General features: G+C 42.9%; 1 protein-coding gene across 3 annotated transcripts in view; it reads right to left on the bottom strand.

The window, feature by feature from the left end:
* Positions 1–18,849, bottom strand: part of IFT88 (intraflagellar transport 88) — a 61,167-nt gene that overhangs the window by 5,502 nt on the left and 36,816 nt on the right. For all 3 annotated transcript variants that reach the window (XM_010851178.1, XM_010851180.1, XM_010851181.1), the window contains 8 exons: positions 16,723–16,809; positions 13,875–14,061; positions 12,914–13,022; positions 11,200–11,350; positions 10,352–10,467; positions 8,947–8,999; positions 8,011–8,076; positions 4,595–4,701 (listed from right to left, as the gene is read on the bottom strand). In XM_010851178.1, coding sequence (XP_010849480.1) covers positions 4,595–4,701; positions 8,011–8,076; positions 8,947–8,999; positions 10,352–10,467; positions 11,200–11,350; positions 12,914–13,022; positions 13,875–14,061; positions 16,723–16,809 — 876 coding nt within the window. The remainder of the gene's footprint in view (positions 1–4,594; positions 4,702–8,010; positions 8,077–8,946; positions 9,000–10,351; positions 10,468–11,199; positions 11,351–12,913; positions 13,023–13,874; positions 14,062–16,722; positions 16,810–18,849) is intronic.

Genomic DNA, 18,849 nt, shown 5'->3' with positions numbered 1-18,849 from the left:
ACATGGACCGAGGAGCCTGGTGGGCTGCAGTCCATGGGGTCACTAGGAGTCGGACACGACTGAGCGACTTCACTTTCACTTTTCACTTTCATGCATTGGAGAAGGAAATGGCAACACACTCCAGTGTTCTTGCCTGGAGAATCCCAGGGACGGGGGAGCCTGGTGGTGCCATCTCTGGGGTCACACAGAGTCGGACACGACTGAAGCGACTTAGCAGCAGCAGCAGTGCCACCTAAGAAGCCCATAGGTGAATAATTACCAGCATATTTAAAAGACTTAGACAATGATAAAATAATTAAACTCATAAAGACAAATGTCCATATAATCTTCCTCCCAGTAGGGAAAGAAGAGGGACACCTGCGGGCAAGAGGGACAGGTCCAGACTGGGGGAACCTCCTGGAAGAAGAGTAATGGAGCAGGTACAACAGTAACGGCTTACTGAGGGGCCCAGCCCCACAGCGAACAGGGCGGGTACAGACGCAGGCCCAGGGACACAGGCACATTTCAGTGACTGAGAAGCCTGTCTCATTTCTTTCTCAGCAGGTGGTCTGTGCTGATGCCAGGAGGAGAGACGCTGCCATCTTCTCAGAGTTTCGACACCTCATCAAGTTCCTGGGAATCTGGACTGATCTGGAGGAGTGAGGTACGGATACAGGACTGACATGTGAAGGAAACAGCTATGTGACAGAACAGCCACAAAAAATGACAGGGGTCTGCCTTCAGGGACACGGTAAGCTCCCCAGGTTGTTCGGCTAAGTAGGGGGGAAATGCAGGGTATAAGCAGTATTTCGTAAAAATCTCACTTTTGTAAAAAAAAAAAAAAAGTTCCCATTTTAAAATGTGTATTGAATATATGTTTGTATATATTTATAAAAATGCTTGGGAATATAAATACCAAAATGATAATAATAGTGATCTCCAAGTCATGGTTTAATGATTTTCAGATTTTTCTCTACACATTTTAATTTGAATACTACTTACAAAAGTCATCTATCTATATTTTTAGAATAACACTTGTCTTTCCAATAACATAAAAAAAAAAAAAAAAGAGATGCCATTCCCATTTTGGGGGAAAAATGAGAGAAGAATGTAAACAGAGGAGTGTCGGAAGATGGCATCCTCCCTGCAGTGAGCACACAACACTGCTCCCCCACAGGGACCCACCGTGTAGTGACCTCCGGCCACACTGTCGCCTGCCCCTGAGAGTGGCCACAGGACTCAGGGGTGGCGGTGGGGCTGCAAACTCTCCCAGTGACTGGATGTTGCTGACATCCAAGTCTGTGGCCATTTTCTAGCAATGGGACAGACTGGGACAAACCTGATTTCACTGTGGACAGTTTCCGAACGCTGACTGGGGGTAAGAAGGACAAAAGCCCAGGGTTCTGTCCACCACAGGGCTTTTATTCCCTAAGAGTTAGAGCCTTGTCTTAGAACAAGGAACAGATGTTAACAAGAATCCTTAAGAAGACTGACTTCAAATTCAATAGAAAACAGAACTGAAGACCTTTTTTTGTGGCTTCAGCTCCAAAAAACCCTAGAACATGGCTGCACCTTCCCGCCTCTGGGCCAGGCCCTGAGGTCCAGCCACACCCTCTCTGAGGACCACACTGTGTCTGTGGGCTGGGCGGAAGTGACCTGCATTCTTTCTATTCTCCCACCAGGTGACCAGCTTCTGGAACACCTTCCCCATTTGACTGTTTCCTGAACAGGTGAACCTAGGACTAGCACAGGGCGACGGAAGCCCACAAGGCCCCCAAGCCTCAACAAAAGTCACCAGAGCCTCACCTGGACAGTGTCGTCCAGTGCAAACCACTACATGCTTTGCACCAAAGATAAATGTTATATGGGTTACCCTCTGGTTTTCTTTCTTGAACTTTGTAAATGCAATAATATATAAAATGTGCAAAACATTCTTGCTACTTTTATTACAATTTCCTTTACAGTCAACTTAAAGCTGTGCCTTTAAGAGTTCTTCACATGGACTCTTTTTCCGTAATATAGAAAAAGGAATATAGAAATATAGCCAAAATGGTTTCTGCTCAAATAGCTTTAGGAAATAATTGGAAACTTAGGGGTAAGTACCAACTACATTTTATATTAGTTTTGAATGTCCCATGGTATTTTAAGTTGGCCAAAACAAAGAATTTCTTGAAACTGATTTCTCTGGGGTGGGTGTGGGGGGATGGGAATGACAAATATTAAGACAGGAATTCTTTTATTTATTAATGTTACAATATAACTGCTTTACAATGTTGTATTAGTTTCTGCTGTACAACAACATAAATCAGCTGTATATATGCATATAACTCCTCCCTCTTGGGGAATTCTCTTTTTGAATATTGTAAGAATTTAGAAATTCGATTTCTAAAATTGAACAAATTATGAGTATGCTTCATTTTTGGATGAGCAATGAAAACTTCCTGCATTGTGTAAACTGTCTCTCTCCCGTCCTCTTTTGCCTCCTAGTCATTCCCTTTTATTCTCTACTTCTCTCTAGTTTGGGCTAACATTTTTCTCTTCCTTGTTGTATTTAAAATAGTCTTCAATTTCAGCTCTTTTGTTTTGCTCTTTTCCAGTTGTACAGCAAAGTTTCACAAGATTCTTGCAACTAATGTTTTTATGTTCAGGGAAGCAGAAACACAAAATGCTGAAAACCCAGCACTGCTGTGGGCTGCAGTGTCCCACCCTGTCCAGCTATTTGTCACTGCCCCCAAGGAACAGGGCACAGGGTCCCTCCAGGCCCAGGAACTCGACCCAAAGCACAAAGGGAGAACAGTCATCTTCTCCATAAATGTTCCAGAAAAGGACACACTGCTCTGAAAAGTCAGTCCACAGAAACGAACTTCCAGCTTTAATATCTTATACAGGATCTAGGGGCTTGGGGAGATCCATTATCCTGACCCACATAAACGTGAATCCATTTACCTGTCCTATGGTGGTGGTTTAGTCGCTAAGTCATGTCTGACTCTTTGTGACCCCATGGACTGTAGTCCTCCAGGTTCCTCTGTCCATGGGATTTCCCTGGCAAGAATACTGAAATGGGTTGCCATTTCCTCCTCCAGGGGATTTTCTCGACCCAGGAATTGAACCCGTGTCTCCTACAATGCAGGTGGATTCTTCACCTTCTGAACCACCAGGTCTACACAAATCGTTCTTCATTTGAAAACAGTTTTTAAAGTCCATGACCTAATTTATTTTGTTTACTTTTCTCTTTAAATCAGACTTTGTATCCTAAGCTGGTGTTTGATCATTTGAAGGTAACCCTTCAGAAGCATAACTCTAGACCAGTGTTTCTTGAACATCGTGGATTAAAAAATTACCTGGAGAACTTGTTTTTAAAACACAGACTCCCGGACTCCAGAGATCTAACTCTGGGGCCTGGATAGGTATAGGGTGGGGCCCCTGCTCTGTAAGACCAAGTTAAAATTCTTTTAGCTTGATGAGGTTTTCCCAGGTGGTGCAGGGGTAAAGAAAGTGAAAGTGAAAGTCCCTCAGTCACGTCCAATTCTTTGCAACCCCGTGGACTACAGAGTCCATGGAATTCTCCAGGCCAGAATACTGGAATGGGTAGCCTTTCCTTTCTCCAGAGGATCTTTCCAACCCAGGGATCGAACCCAGTCTTCCGCATTGCAGGGGGATTCATCATCAGCTGGGACGCAAGGGAAACCGAAGAAACTGGAGTGGGTAGCCTGTCCCTTCTCCAGGGGATCTTCCGGACCCAGGAATGGAGCTGGGGTCTCCTGCATTGCAGGCGGATTCTTTATCAACTGAGCTATCAGGGAAGCTGCTTCCTAATGAAGCAGAGGTAAGAGACACAGGTTCAGTCCTGGGTCAGCAAGATCCCCTGGAGGAGGAGATGGCAACCGACTCCAGAGTTCTTGTCTGGAGAATCCCATGGACAGATTTTAAAAAGAATAAAACAGATCACATCCTCCAAGCAAACACAAGATAACCACATTTTGAAAGCAAATATGGAACTTAGGTTTAATTATCTAAGGTAATTAAATTCTTGAAAAAGTTTAAGCTTAAAGAATATATTTCTTTCTATGAAAGACAGATACTCAAAAATAACATTAAATTTTTAAATAGTCTAGTCTCAAACACAGGAGGGAGTACTCACTTTCAGAAGTAAAAATACTGCAGGGAACACAAAAGCATACAACCCTTCCGGCACCAGCACTATTCTCAGTGCCATGTCCTACTATACAACAGAGCAGCCCAACAAAAAACCACCACTGCTACCCACGAGTCCCTGCATCTTGGTTCCCACAGGCGTGGACTCTCCAGCTGAAGTCAGGTCTATAAATTAATCTGTGGTTATTTGTAGCGGGAAAATTACCATTGTTAGTCTATTAGTAGCCACCCACCAAGGACTACATTGAATCTAATGCACTTCCTCTGATTAGGAACAAGGTTTTGACAGAAATTTATGCTAAAACTACAGTTTCAGTTATCTCTCCTTTCACGCTAAAGCACAAAAATAATTTCAACTTAGTTTTATTGACAGAAGCCCTGACATCACTCAGATGAGCACAAAAGGCTGACGTTTTCATAATCAACAGACAGCAGTTTTCAGCTTATTCATGTGAGATACCTGTTCTCTGATTTCTTTCATTTTTTCCAATCTCTTTAGTTTTGTTGCATATTCTTGAACTTCTTTCAATCCAATGTCTGTGCAGAGACGGACCAAGAAACGTAGACCTAAATTATGAAAAACATTTTCAGAGAAGTGTTTATACATGGTGTTCAAAGAACAAATCAATACACTTGATCCTCGGGGACACAGTCTGAATGATGCTCACAAACAGTGTTTGTTTCTCCTGAAAAATCTCTGCAGTTTGCCTTCCTGGCCTTCGGAGAAGTGGGCTCCTTGAAGGAGGGCTTAGAACGATTCGGCACACCAGCCCGCTGCCCTTCAGGGGAGACCATGACATCTACAATTCAAACCTTTAGCTCCTCACCTGTTTCTCCTTTATGCATTTACGACTCCTGACATGTTATATATTTATTGTCTTTTCCTTCCCACTAGAATCCAAGCTCCACAAGGCCAGGATTTTCATCTGTCTTGTTTTCTGCCATGTCCATAGGGCAGGAACAGTGCCATGTACCAGCACTGCAGTCACCTGATGACTTTTCTGGGTTCATCAGAAAAATACTCTGCTCAAAGTGAGGCTGCACTTGGGTGCAAGTGTTTCTCCTATGCTAGCATCAAGGTAGGCTACTGACTACACCTGTTCTGAAAATTACCCAGGCCCAAGTGTCCTGGACATTCCTTGTGGCATAGATCATCGTTCGACTTTTATAAGGAATCCTAAACTCTCTTTAAAGAAAGAAATGCGGCCTTGCTGGGAGGCGCTCGATCTGCTGCACAATGCAGAGGTGCTGTGACTACTGTGGTGGTCCTCCACCCATGTCAAGTGCGTCCCCAGGGGACACCTGGCAGCACCCAACAGAAGGTATGCAGCTGGCACTCTGTGGGTGGAGGCCAAGGATGCTGTTAGACATTCTAGAATCCACAGGACGACCCCACAACAGAATTATGCAATCCCCAACATCAGTGGTGCAGACGCTGGGAAACTCTGCCTAGCAGACAGCTGGGTTTCCACTTCCAAAATGGAATCACTATTATTACTACTACTACTACTACTACTACTACTACTACTACTATAATGGGCTTCCCTGATAGCTCAGCTGGTAAAGAATCCACTTGCAATGCAGGAGACCCGGGTTCAATTCCTGGGTTGGAAAGATCTGCTGGAGAAGGGATAGGTTACCCACTCCAGCATTCTTGGGCTTCCCTTGTGGTTCAGCTGGTAAAGAATCTGCCTGCAATGTGGGAGATGCGGGTTCAATACCTGGGCTGGGATACTCTAATGATTATTCTATCACTGCTCCGATTTAATGTCTAAAGCATCAGTTTCCCAGTGTGGCCAAGCTTAAGAATTATATTAAAAGTTGTTAAAAAAAGAAACAGAAAAAAAATCACACATCCAGCTCCACTGCAAACCTGAAGGAGACTCTCTGTGGGCTGGGCTATAGATTTGTGGTTTTTACAGGCTTTACAAGTAATCCCCATGTATCCTGTTTTTTTGACTGGTGTTTGGAAACTGCTGTGAGCTAATGAACCCACATCTGAGCAGCATTACAAAACCCCTTGCTCCTAGGCTCCTTTCAAGGCCGTAATTCTGAACTCTGCTTTTCACAAAAGCCAAATTGAGAAAAATATTACTGAAGGAACATGCAGCATATCTAACCCCTGGATTGGACTGTGCCACTGAAAACTTGGCCCAGAAAAGATATGTTTTTACTGAAACGTGCCGTTTTGTGTTCAGTCATGAGGACAACACTCAGAACGGTCTTTTCACACACGTATTCTACTTGTTGCAGGGATGTTAGCAGGAGCACTGATGTCTCTCAGTGACCTTGCCCACCCTCCTAGGCGTTTCAACACGACTGCAGCAAGAGCTGAACAGATCTGCTTCCTCCAAAAGAACTACTTCCTATTTTGCTCATAAATAGTAAAGATTTCATTCATACAAACCACTGTGTTTTCTCTTTTTCCTTTAGCCCCAAGGCTGCTGCTGCTGCTGCTAAGTTGCTTCAGTTGTGTCCGACTCTCATAGACGGCAGCCCACCAGGCTCCACCGTCCATGGGATTTTCCAGGCAAGAGTACTGGAGTGGGTTGCCATTTCCTTCTCCAATGCATGAAAATGAAAAGTGAAAGTGAAGTCACTCAGTCGTGTCCAACTCTTTGCGACCCCATGGACTGCAGCCTACCAGGCTCCTCTGTCCATGGGATTTTCAAGGCACCAGCACTGGAGTGGGTTGCCACTGCCTTCTCCGAGCCCCAAGGCTACTCAGGGCCAAATACAGTTTACTGAGAATATACAACCTAGAATACAGTATTCTTCCCTGAAAAGTCCCATGGACAGAGGAATCTGAGAAGTTACAGACCAGAGGGTCACAGAGAGTCAGACACAACTGAACAACTGAGTAAACACACAGAATACAGTTATTTTGTCCTCTTCTGGATCCTGATCTTGTTGTTACTGTAACACTGCATTGTTACTTCAAATTGCATCAAATCCACTGTGCAGTAAGATTAAAATAAATAAATATTTTATACAAAGCCAACTTTTTAAAAAGGAAATAAGATATAACATTTAAAAATAATCTAATAAAACTTCATTTGCTGTCAGTATCAGCAAGATTATTAGCATTCTATTATCATAAACTCTAAAGGTGTATTTTCAACCTCAAAAAGTTATACATTAAATGGATAGTTTAAAATGCCTTTTCTATAAAATACTAGAGTTTATAAACTTTTAAAAATCAATAATAAACCAAAATCTAGTCTTAAAATTTCATAAAGCTTTGAAATATAGATATCTTTGCTATAAAAGAGAATTAAGTGGTATATTTATTTGTTTTTAACTGAAGCCTCACTTTAAAAAAAATTCTTTTTTTTGGCCAGGCTACGGAATTAGCGGAATTTAGTTCCCTGACCAGGGATTGAACATGGGCCTTCAGCAGTGAGTAGGTGAAGTCCTTTCCACTGGACTGCCAGGAAATTTCCCAGTGATGTATTTAAGTCCACCAACAATTAAATTCTATAAAAAGGTGTGCATGTGTGCTAAGTCACTTCAGTCTAACTCTTTGTGACAATATGGACTGCACTCCACCAGGCTCCTCTGTTCATGGGATTCTTCAGGCAAGAATACTGGAGTGGGTTGCCACACCCTCCTCCAAGGGATCTTCCCAACCCAGAGACCAAATCTGCATCTCTTAACATCTGCTGCATTGGCAGGCAGGTTCTTTACCACTAGCACCACCAGGTACTTGCATAGTCAATTTTTCTGATCCTATATCACATATTTGAATACATGTACCACAAGTTATAGGTTGGTATCTACCTATGCAGCTACTGTAGCAAAGGTAATTATTACATCTTTAGACATAAAATGTGAGGACGTATGCCCTCACAAGTTATAAACTGTAGTCCCACTTACATTCTACATTTTCTGGAAATTTTCTGTGAATATCTTTATAAGTGTCTAATGCTTTCTGGTAGTTACCTATAAGTAAAAGAGAAAACAAACAAGCAATTATAGAAATTCACAGGATTCAGCCAAGGACTAATTTAAATTCCATATATTGGCACTTCACTGGTTTAGAAGAATGACTTTCATGCTTGCTACAAGCGTAAGTAACCATTCTTAATACAACCTCTGGAAGAAAATGCACAGATAAATTTGAAAAAGGGGTAAAAGCAGATGTAAACCAGTGATGGCTGAAACTTAGTTCTACTTCTTAAAATAATTTGAGAGACTAATTGCAATGTTATTCACCTGGAAAAGATGAAAAATAACTTGTTTTGCAGTTTTTATTTTGAAACATTAATAAGTTTATAGAAGGCATTTTATTTTGTAATAAAGTAATTTAGCTTCACATATTAGCAAAGAATAAAAAAAAGTGAATTTTGGATCAAAGATGTTTGTGAAAATCTCAGGAAATAGCTTTGGCCCTGTGTAGGCCTCCGTGTATAAGAAGGCGGCCGCCCTCAGAGTCTGGCAGGAATGACGGAGGTGAAGCAGGAGAGTCCAGCTCAGGTTTGCCGGGTTAGCTGAGGCAGCTTCTCTTCCCTTGACCTACACATCAGAGCTCAGACCGGAGGACCTCACACACACACTTCACAGACGGGCGTTCTGTGAGTTCAGGCAACTGATGTAATAAAATGTGTGTACACAGCAATGTTGTACTGCCAACAGGAATATAACTTTTTTCTTTATTGTGGTAACCACTGTGTCTTTCATATAATGCCTCAAATATGTGTGCTTATCAAAAGTTAATATTAATAAATACACAAAGTCAAAACACATGTACATACATAATGACCTAAATGACAGAAAGAAGCAACATATATTAAAATGAATAAGAGCATTTACCACTTCTTCTAAAACAACTAGCTACCATCAGCTGCCATTTCACTTGTGTAGGCCTATAAAAGAAATAAATTAGATGAAATTAGATGAAACAAAAATAATCTGTGGTCATACAACTTTATAAAGCCTATTACCTATACCTATTACCTATACTATCTTCTGATTACTTTTTGATATATGATTAGATCATCTTTGTTATTAAAAACAGCATATATATAATGTCCTTCACCATCATCTGCTGTATTTATATCAGGAAATTCAGATTCAGAGTCCTTCAACCTAATTCACACCTTATTTAGATGTAAGAATAAAGCTCACCAATCTGGGTAAAGTTCTCAGCATTCTATATTAAACCTTTGCCAGTTCTTTGGCTTAGTACCTCAGGCTTGGAAAATGAGCTTTAGGCTTGCAAATTCAGTACCTAATGGCAATTTTTGACCTTGTATTTGAACAATTAGACTTCAACTAAAAAGAAAGTAAAAAAGAATTCTACTCATCCTTTTTTTATCCCCTTAAAAAGAAATAAATGAATTTTTTTTCTAAAATAAACATGACCAGGATTTCTAAAGACCACTATTAAAAATTTCTAAGAAAAAAATTTGACAAAATAAAAGACTAGAGAATAACTCCTCACTTTATTTTTCCAAATCAAATATGTAGTTGCTTTACAGTATTAGTTTTAAGTATACAACATAGTGATTCAAATGACTCCGTTTAAAGTTGTTCTAAAATACAGGCTATATTCCCTGTGCTGCACAATATGGCTTTGTGTCTTATTTATTTTACCCTCATAACCACTCCCTCCCCACCTTGTCCTCCACCTCCACTTGCCCCACATTTAATGTTAAAATTCAAATACAAAGCAGAACATGGTATAACCCAATTATTTTTGAATCAGACATGTATAGAACATTCTGATATGAACTTAAAGCCATCTTTAAAAGTTTTATTCTTAATATATAATATATGGAGAAGGCAATGGCAAACCACTTCAGTGTTCTTGCCTTAAGAACCCCACAAACAGTATGAAAAGGCAAAAAAGATATGACACTGAGCTGTATAATGTATATCAATTATACATTGAGACAAGTGAAACATTTCTATTAGGGTTCTTTCAGAAATTAAACTCTGCCCTTGGCAGAGTTTTCTAATTGATAAAGAAATAATTTTCTAATTGATAAAGAAATAATAGTTGCTTGCTGAGATGTGAAAAACACAAAGTACCTTAAAGAAATTTTTTTTAACTTGTGCATAAAAAGGAAATATATTTATCACAATAAAGACTGAGTCAAATGAAACACAGAAAATGGAAATGATGCATGAATGTTCACTACAGCCGTTCAGGAGAGCAGTAGGTCTATCAGATTTCAGGCATTTAACTAAACACAAAATCATAACAGTTACTTACTGTATAAGAGAAGCTCTTTCAAAGTACTGAATGGCTTTTTCACAAAACTGGGTGTCAATGTAATAGGCCCCGAGCCACTCGATGACCTCAATGTTGGACGGGAAATACCTATACGACTGGAGAGTGAACTAGTCAACAGTTCAGTCTGCAGCATTTACCACTGGCCACAGTAATTTACCCAGTGTGACATGTCTTAATTAAAACACACCAGCTGTCAGAAGCACTGTACAAGCTTTGAAACTGCACAAGATTTGGAGAACTTAAGATTCGCTTGACACATTTTTCAGTTACCTATAAACATCTTTTTGATGTACTGATACACAATCTGAGTCAAATTAAATATGTAATAGACTCAAAAGCAATGAAATCATCCTTCAGGAGAAAAATGAATTTGAACTTTTTATTTTTATTTTTTATTAAAATCAATCAAAAACTAACTTTATATTCCACAGATGCTTTATTTTAAATCACTATTCATTTAAAAGCTAATGCTGCTGCTAAGTCGATTCAGTCGTGTCCAACTCTGTGCGACCCCATAGACGGCAGCCCACCAGGCTTCCCCGTCCCTGGGATTCTCCAGGCAAGAACACTGGAGCGGGTTGCCATTTCCTTCTCCAATGCAGGAAAGTGAAAGGAAGTCGCTCAGTCGTGTCTGACTCTTAGCGACCCCACGGACTGCAGCCTAGCAGGCTCCTCCGTCCGTGGGAGTTTCCAGGCAAGAGTACTGGAGTGGGTTGCCAGTGCCTTCTCCGTTAAAAGCTAATAAGCATTTCTAATTTTTAAAACTTAAAAGGCCTGCTGTCTTCTTTAAAACAACTCATAGAAGGTAGGCGAGACCACAAACCCACCTCGTAGTAGTACTGGAATGCTTGGGACTTATCCCCCTCGCTGTCATACAGCCCTCCCAGTTTAGACAGGGCCCTGGAGTCAGTGGGAACAACGCTGATCAGCTGCATCAACCATTCCATAGCTTGACTGGGATCTTCCATTAACTCGTATCTTAGACAATTTTAATTAAGGATAACAAAATTTTTCTAAATTCATTGATCAAGAAGCAAACCTAAAGCCAACATTTCAATAAAAATGTTTCTTAGTCTATACTAATGTGCTATGTAACACTGTTTACTCCAGGTTTTCTTCAGGGATGAGGATGAAAAATGGGGTCTCACTGGAAACAGCACTTCTGTCCCTGTGTACACCTTGCTTTTCCTTCTGCTTCATTACTACCCACTAAGATCGCCACATTTCTACAAGAATTAACAGTGTGCTGTTTTATTCAACGTCTTATCCAAAATTTGTTTTTAACAAAGACATGTGAATGCTGTGTTCAATTATTCACCCTCTCTTAACATGAGCAACATTTTAAAAGAATGGTTTCTGTGTACTTTCCGATGAGTTTTTCTCTAATTACAGTACAAGCCCAAGACAGCTTTTTGTAGCTCTGTGCCTTGTAAATCCTCTGCATACATTAAAATAATTTATTCATACCAATACTTAGACTATTAATTATTTTGTATTAGCTACCTTAATGAAAATATTTCAATCCAAAGTTTCACTGAAAAATAAGTCTTCTGTTTTTAATGATGACAAACATGACATCACAAGAAAAACATAAAAATAAGGAAATGTATTCAAATAGTCTCAAACACATCAATTGCTTGTCTGGATCCAAACTGATCAGGAACAAGACACCAGCAGGTCATAACAGTGACATCTCAGGAGAAAGAACTCGGCAAAAAAAAAAAAAAAAGGCTAAAAGAAATAACAAACACTATCTGCTCTACAACTAAAATTTTTTACCCCAAAATTTTTATCTACTCTACCAGAACAGGAGACAATATGTAAAACATTATTATTTCTGATTTTTTGGCACGATGCACAGGTTGCAGGATCTTAGTTTCCTGGCCAGGAATCAAATCCAGGGCCTGGCAGTGAGAGCACACAGTCCTAACCACTGGGCTACCACAGAGCTCCCTGAAGGGTCTAATTTATGCTCAGTGAACAGCTGTGTGGACTTGACATGACACCCAATTACTTCAATTATTATTTCTAAAGATTAATAATAGCTGCCACTTCTAAACAATTCCTCCTATAACGCACATGACCCTTTAAAACACGATCACTCAAATAATATTTTCATCACATATTAAACTGCTGCTGCTGCTGCTGCTGCTGCTAAGTCGCTTCAGTCGTGTCCAACTCTGTGCGACCCCATAGATGGCAGCCCACTAGGCTCCTCTGTCCCTGGGATTCTCCAGGCAAGAACACTGGAGTGGGTTGCCATTTCCTTCTCCAATGCATGAAAGTGAAAAGTGAAAGTGAAGTCGCTCAGTCGTGCCCGACTCTTAGCGACCTCATGGACTGGAGCCTACGAGGCTCCTCTGTCCATGGGATTTTCCAGGCAAGAGTACTGGAGTGGGGTGCCATTGCCTTCTCCGATTAAACTGATAGCTAGATTTTAAAATATATCCACATCAATTACTTCACTGGTTAAGCTTATCTAGTAAGTGGTACTCAGTCACCAGCTGAGTGAATTAATGAAACCATTCTTAAGGAAGATACACATTTGCTATCTGGTAAAGGACTTGGGCGCTATTTCTTAGGATTGCATGAAGTTTCAGGAAACAGTCCAAAGCTTCATCAAGCCGGTTTAGCTTCTTATAGGTAAGGCCTTGAGAAGAAGGAAAAGAAAAAACATAAATTATAAATACTAGCACTGGTAGTAATTTTCTCAAAGTAACAGAATGAATATTTAAACATAGGTAAATATTCATCCAGAAGTCAAAATAAAAATGAACACAATTTGTTAAAAAGGGAGAGAAGACAGGAAATTCCATTGATGTTTGGCAGACACCAAAACATGCCCAAAGCTTTCATAAAATGGAGGGTGGGGCAGGAATGACAAATGGATAGAAAGGACATAACAAACAGTTCAGAAACAAGCTGGGTTACAGAATTCAGTCACAGTGGGCATATAAAGTTGAGGACAACTAACGGACAAGTCATAAAGGTGCCAGGACAAGTGACCACGTATGACAAAAAATCCAGAGTCCTCTATTGAATTTTTTCCTCTTTCAAATAAATTCATAATTTATTCGAAAAACAGAAAAAACAAAGCTATATAAGTATGAAAAGAAAACAGAGGAAAATGATTTTGTAATCTTGAGGCGGGGAAGGGCTTCGTAAAGCAATAAACAAATGAGCCAAAAGTTTTCAAAAGCCAAATATGACTACATAAAACATAGAAAAATTCCCTTTCACAGAAGAACTAATAAAGCTCCTTCAAGCAATGGACTAGGAGACACATTTAAATGCATGAAGAAGCTAAAACAGTGCCTGGTGACTGACCTCCCGCCCCAAGGGCTCTACACTCGCCCGTCTTCTACCCCCCCACTTCCTTCACATGCAGCTTCACTGTCTGCCTATGCCACTAAAACTGCTCATTCCTCCCTGCCGGCTCCTCTCACCCAGCCCCAACCCAGGAGGGTGGAAAAAAAAAGGGCAACTTTCCCATTTTACTCACCAATGTTATAAAGCGCTTCAGTGCAAGAACAGTCATTTCTTAGAGCCTCTTTATAGAACTCGGCTGCCTTCTCATAGTCTCCATTTGCAAAGACTGTATTCCCTTTATTAGTAAGAGCCGACGGATTATATCTGTCAGAGTTCACAGCTAAATCTGCATAGCTACTGGCTTGTGCAAATTCATTTTCCTAAATAAAGTACCAAACGCACAAATTACCTGAAGCTCTTCTCACCTTCTCTGACTCTTCTGAGATTACAGACATGATAAATGGACTTTCTGAAATTACAGATAGGAGAAACACACATTTTACATATCCTAGTCTTGCCAGACTCATCCTATAGAAGGGTTTTAATCATCAAGAAGTTTCTTATGAATGACTTCTCCATAGTCATGGTCTGAACACCCCACCATTCAGAAGTCAGTGGCTCCATCTCCTGTCACCACAGATGGAAGGTGTGAGCTCCCCACACCTACAACACCTACACAGCTACCAAGGCACCACTGCCCCCATCACCACCCTGGCTGCATGGCCCATGGATCCCTGTCACCACAGTCCACGGCCTCCGCTGCATCACCAGTGTCACTGTGTCACTGCCTGATGAGGACATGGCCGTCCTTCACCTGCCCTGTGCAGGCCTCTCACATAACTGCTGGTGCCTCGTCATCTTGGCTGAGGGAGGGACCCAGCTTCCCACCTCCCCTCCCCTGTGGTTCTTGTCCAGCGGCTGTGGGGCTCCAGGATGTGAGGCAGCACTACCCTCCCCCTCCCTGGTGAAGGTCCTTACTGATCTCCAGCTGCAGGGCTGGTGTGGAGATGCCCCTGGGCCCCAGGCTGTCCTCACTCGCTCCCTGCCACAAAGTCCAGTTCTTCCTCCTGCTGATGACCATGGCCTGGATCTGTGAGGGCAGCCGCGTCCCAGGGACCTCTCCACCAAGATGACGGGCACTGGGGTATTTCCAGCCACTTATGGTTATCGTGAGTGACACTGCTCTGAGCACGCACATATGAGAATCTGTGGGGACTCTGCACTATGATTTATGAATCAGTACCTATCAGCCGGGTGCTGCTGCCATAAACACTGAAACATGCAACACTGTCTACTGGATTAGGTTGCAGGAAAAGCAGTGAGGGGCTGCTGCAGAGGCGATGAGCCACGAGTGGAGACTAGAAATGGCTTTGAGCCTGATGAAATGGCTTTGAGCCTGATGCTGTGGCTGGATGACCTCAGGGTCCTGGGAGGGAGGGGAGGAGCAGGGTGGGGAGAGCAAGACTCAAAAGCAGCCTCGAGGACAACCAAGGCCTCCACACCCTCCCCCCCAACCGAAGCCTCCTCCCCCCGTCCCACCCCTGCACCCTCCCCTCCCTCCCCTCCACACCCTTCCCTCCCTGAACTCTTCCCCGCCACCCCGCAACAGGACAACAGACTCCATGAGCACAGGGGCCTCTGCTCTCAGGGACCCTGGCAGATGAGCAAGCAGTGCTGTGAGACAGAGGGAGCACCTCCCAGCCTCAGGTGATGGGGCGCCAGGTAAATCCAGGCCCTTCAGGCAGGATGTGAGGGGGCCTTGGTGACATCAAGCACTAAGTCTTATTACAGAGCAACAGACCCCACACTGGACACAAGCCACACACCTTGGACTCTGTCACCCACGTGACACCCCAGACTGGTCACTCTACCTCAAACACTCCCTCAGAACCAGGAGCAGCGAGTCACTGGTCAGAGGCTGCAGTGGCTCTGCTCGGCTGACCACTCAGTTCTCCTCCTTGTAAGTTTTTCTTGGTCTCCTCCTGCACACTCATCCAACCTGATAAAAATCTGGTCAGGAAGTAAACCATCTTCACAAAGTCTACTGAAGATTTTCTAAATCTAACGGACTGGCTGCAGCGGAGACCGGTCCAGGAACAGCTGGGAACGCCAGGTTCTGGCCTTGCTGTCAACCCGTTCATGACCCTGGGGCAGGCAGGGGCCCCTCCTGGGAGTAGCTGTAGGTACAATGGCCCAGACCTATCCCAGCAGGGAAGGTCCTCAGGGTCAGCTGAGGCGTCAAGTGATGGCATGAAGGCCAAGCCCTTCCTCTCCCCTCCCTGCCCCTGTAGGACCCCTACCTCCAGCCTGGGATCTCTGTTCTCCCACACTGGCTCTCTGCTCTCAAGACTCCTGCTTCCCTTCATGCCTCCCACCCATCAGAGTCATCAGGCTGTAAGCTTCTCCTCTCCTGTCTCCATCTGACTGGCACTCTGGCCTCCTCGATCCCCACCCCTGCACTCTGTGCCCCACTTGCTCCCTGGACACACAGCTGCTGTCTTCATACCAGAGCCGGGCCTTCAACAACAACAGTTACTCTCACAGTTCTGGAGGCTGGAGGGCAAGGATCGAGGGGCCAGCAGGCCTGGTGTCCAACAAGAGCCATGTCCAGACCTGCAGGTGCCCATTTGCTGTGTCCTCAGAGGGCAGGGCTCTGGTCTCCTCCTCTTCTAATAAAGGCACAAATCCCCTCACAGCCTTGGCTAAACCTAAGTCCCCAGCTCCAAATATCATCACACAGGGTATGAAGGCTGCAAATATGAACCCAGGGAAGATGGTCCTCCTGTTCACAGCATCTATTATCAAAGTTTAAACCTCCAAGAGACAACCAGCCAAGTCCATCTCTCATCCTGACGTCCCAGCTGGGATCAGTTCCAAGGTCCTCATTCCAGGACAGCCCTCGCCCTCCTGTCCACAAAGCCAGTCCAGCACCCCCCAACCTCACCCTGGTGTCATGCTCCCCCAGCTCCTCCAGAGCCTCGCCTTAGCACCAGCACAAAAACACACGGCTCAAATATGTGCTTGTGAAAAGCAGAACTCACCAAGTAATACAGGAAAGAGAGGTTGGTCGCAGCTGCACTCTTCACTCTACTGTCTTTTTTTTCAAACATTTTTAAGGTCTCCACAGCCTAGAAATGAAAAATCTTCAAATTGTTACCCTGGTAACATGACAGCACTTAGACTGAAGTAGGGAACAAGATTAGCGTACCGGGACAGAGGACCCGGAAAGGCCAGGGGTGGCTAGTGTGTTAAGGAGAACAGGTGACAGGTCAGGAGGTCAGTGATTATCAGGACTTGTGAAAAAGGACAAACTAGAAACAGTTAAAATTTCACAAAGGTCCCATCACTTCACGGCAAACAGATGGAGAAGCAATGGAATCAGTGACAGACTATTTTCTTGGGCTCCAAAATTACTGCAGACAGTGACTGCAGCCATGAAATTAAAAGCTCCTTGGAAGAAAAGCTATGACATACCTAGACAGTGTATTAAAATGCAGAGACACTACTTTGCCAACAAAAGTCCATATAGTCAAAGCTATGGTTTTTCCTGTAGTCATGTATGGATGTGAGAGTTGGACTGTGAAGAAGGCTGAGCGCCGAAGAATTGATGCTTTTGAACTGTGGTGTTGGAGAAGACTCTTGAGAGTCCCTTGGACTGCAAGGAGATCAAACCAGTCCATCCTAAAGGAAATCAACCCTGAATATTCACTGGAAGGACTGATGCTGAAGCTGAAGCTCCAATACTTTGGCCACCTGATGCAAAGAGCTGACTCATTGGAAAAGATGCTGATGCTGGGAAAGATTGAAGGCAGGAGGAGAAGGGGGAGACAAAGGATGAGATGGTTGGATGGCATCGCTGACTCAGTGAACCTGAGTTTCAGCAAGCTCCAAGAGATGGTGAAGGACAGGGAAGCCTGGCGTGCTGCAGTCCATCAGGACACAACTCAGCGACTAAACAACAACAAGAAATAGTGAAGTTACGAACAACAACTGGTGGGTCCACAGCCAATTAGATTTGGCTGAGGGAGCAGTGACAGTGGTTCTGTGAGCCTGTGATGTAGTCAGGGTTTACCTGAAGACGACCATCTTCTCTCAGAGAACAATTAGAAAAGTCAGATAATTCACTAAAAATACTTTTGAGGGCACTGGAGAGCTACTGAGGCAACAGAATTTGAAGCCAAGATTCAACAAACACTGAGCCTAAATAAGCACAGTGAAAGAAAAGGCTGAGAAACATTCTTAAAACATGAGGGCCCTGTGGATGGAGGTGAAGAGAGGGACAGACATGATTGCAGCCCCAGGAAAGGAGACACAGCTGAGCAGCCTCAAAAGTGGGACAGGAGCGATCCTGGAGCATTACAAAGTAACCTGCTGCAGATCCAAGTGTGACTACACTCTGCGGCAAGAAGACTTTAAAGCATGTTCTTAACCCTCTGCAAGTCTGACATGTCCCGACCAAGCAGGACACATGGGATGTCAGACTTAGAAGAAATAACAAAAGTATTTAGAACCTCCAACATCGACTTAAAAACATGGACAGAATAAAAACATATTTCATATTTTAAGATTCTAAACTACAATATTCTGAAAAGACTAAATAATTAAATTCTAATAAAAGGAACATTCTCAGGTATTTTTGGCTCTGAAGTAGGCAGTTTTCAAAATGTTTTTTACATGTTTTATGAATGTCTCCAACATTTGTTTTTAAAAGTAAAATAATATAAATGTATTTATAAATGAAACCGATAAAAGTTAACTTAATAAAATTTAGTTGTTAATGGAAAAACAACGAAAATAAAGTGTTAGTTTGGGGTTTCCCCCACCCCCCCAAGAAGAATTGTTGTGGTTATTCAGATGCTAAGCCATATCCGACTCTTTGCGGCCCCATGAACTGCAGCACACCAGGCTTCCCTGTCCTTCACTATCTCCCGCAGTTTGCTCAAACTCATATCCATTCAGTTGGAGATGTTATCCAACCATCTCATCCTCTATTTCCCCTTTCTCCTCATGCCCTCATTAGGAACACAGGTAAATCTGTGTTTTGGTTTCTTTTCCTGGCTGATGCTATCTGAAGCTACAGGCTTCAGCTTTCCTGAATGTGTCCATCTACCACCACTGGCCTTCACCCTGTCCATGTGCAGCTCTAATGGAGTTCTTTCTCTGCTATA

The sequence above is a fragment of the Bison bison genome, unplaced genomic scaffold, assembly GCF_000754665.1.
Source record: "Bison bison bison isolate TAMUID 2011002044 unplaced genomic scaffold, Bison_UMD1.0 scf7180017864299, whole genome shotgun sequence".
NCBI classification, from domain to species: Eukaryota; Metazoa; Chordata; class Mammalia; order Artiodactyla; family Bovidae; genus Bison; species Bison bison.
Note: the sequence above shows the minus strand (reverse complement) of the source record. Positions and strands in the feature narration are given on the sequence as shown.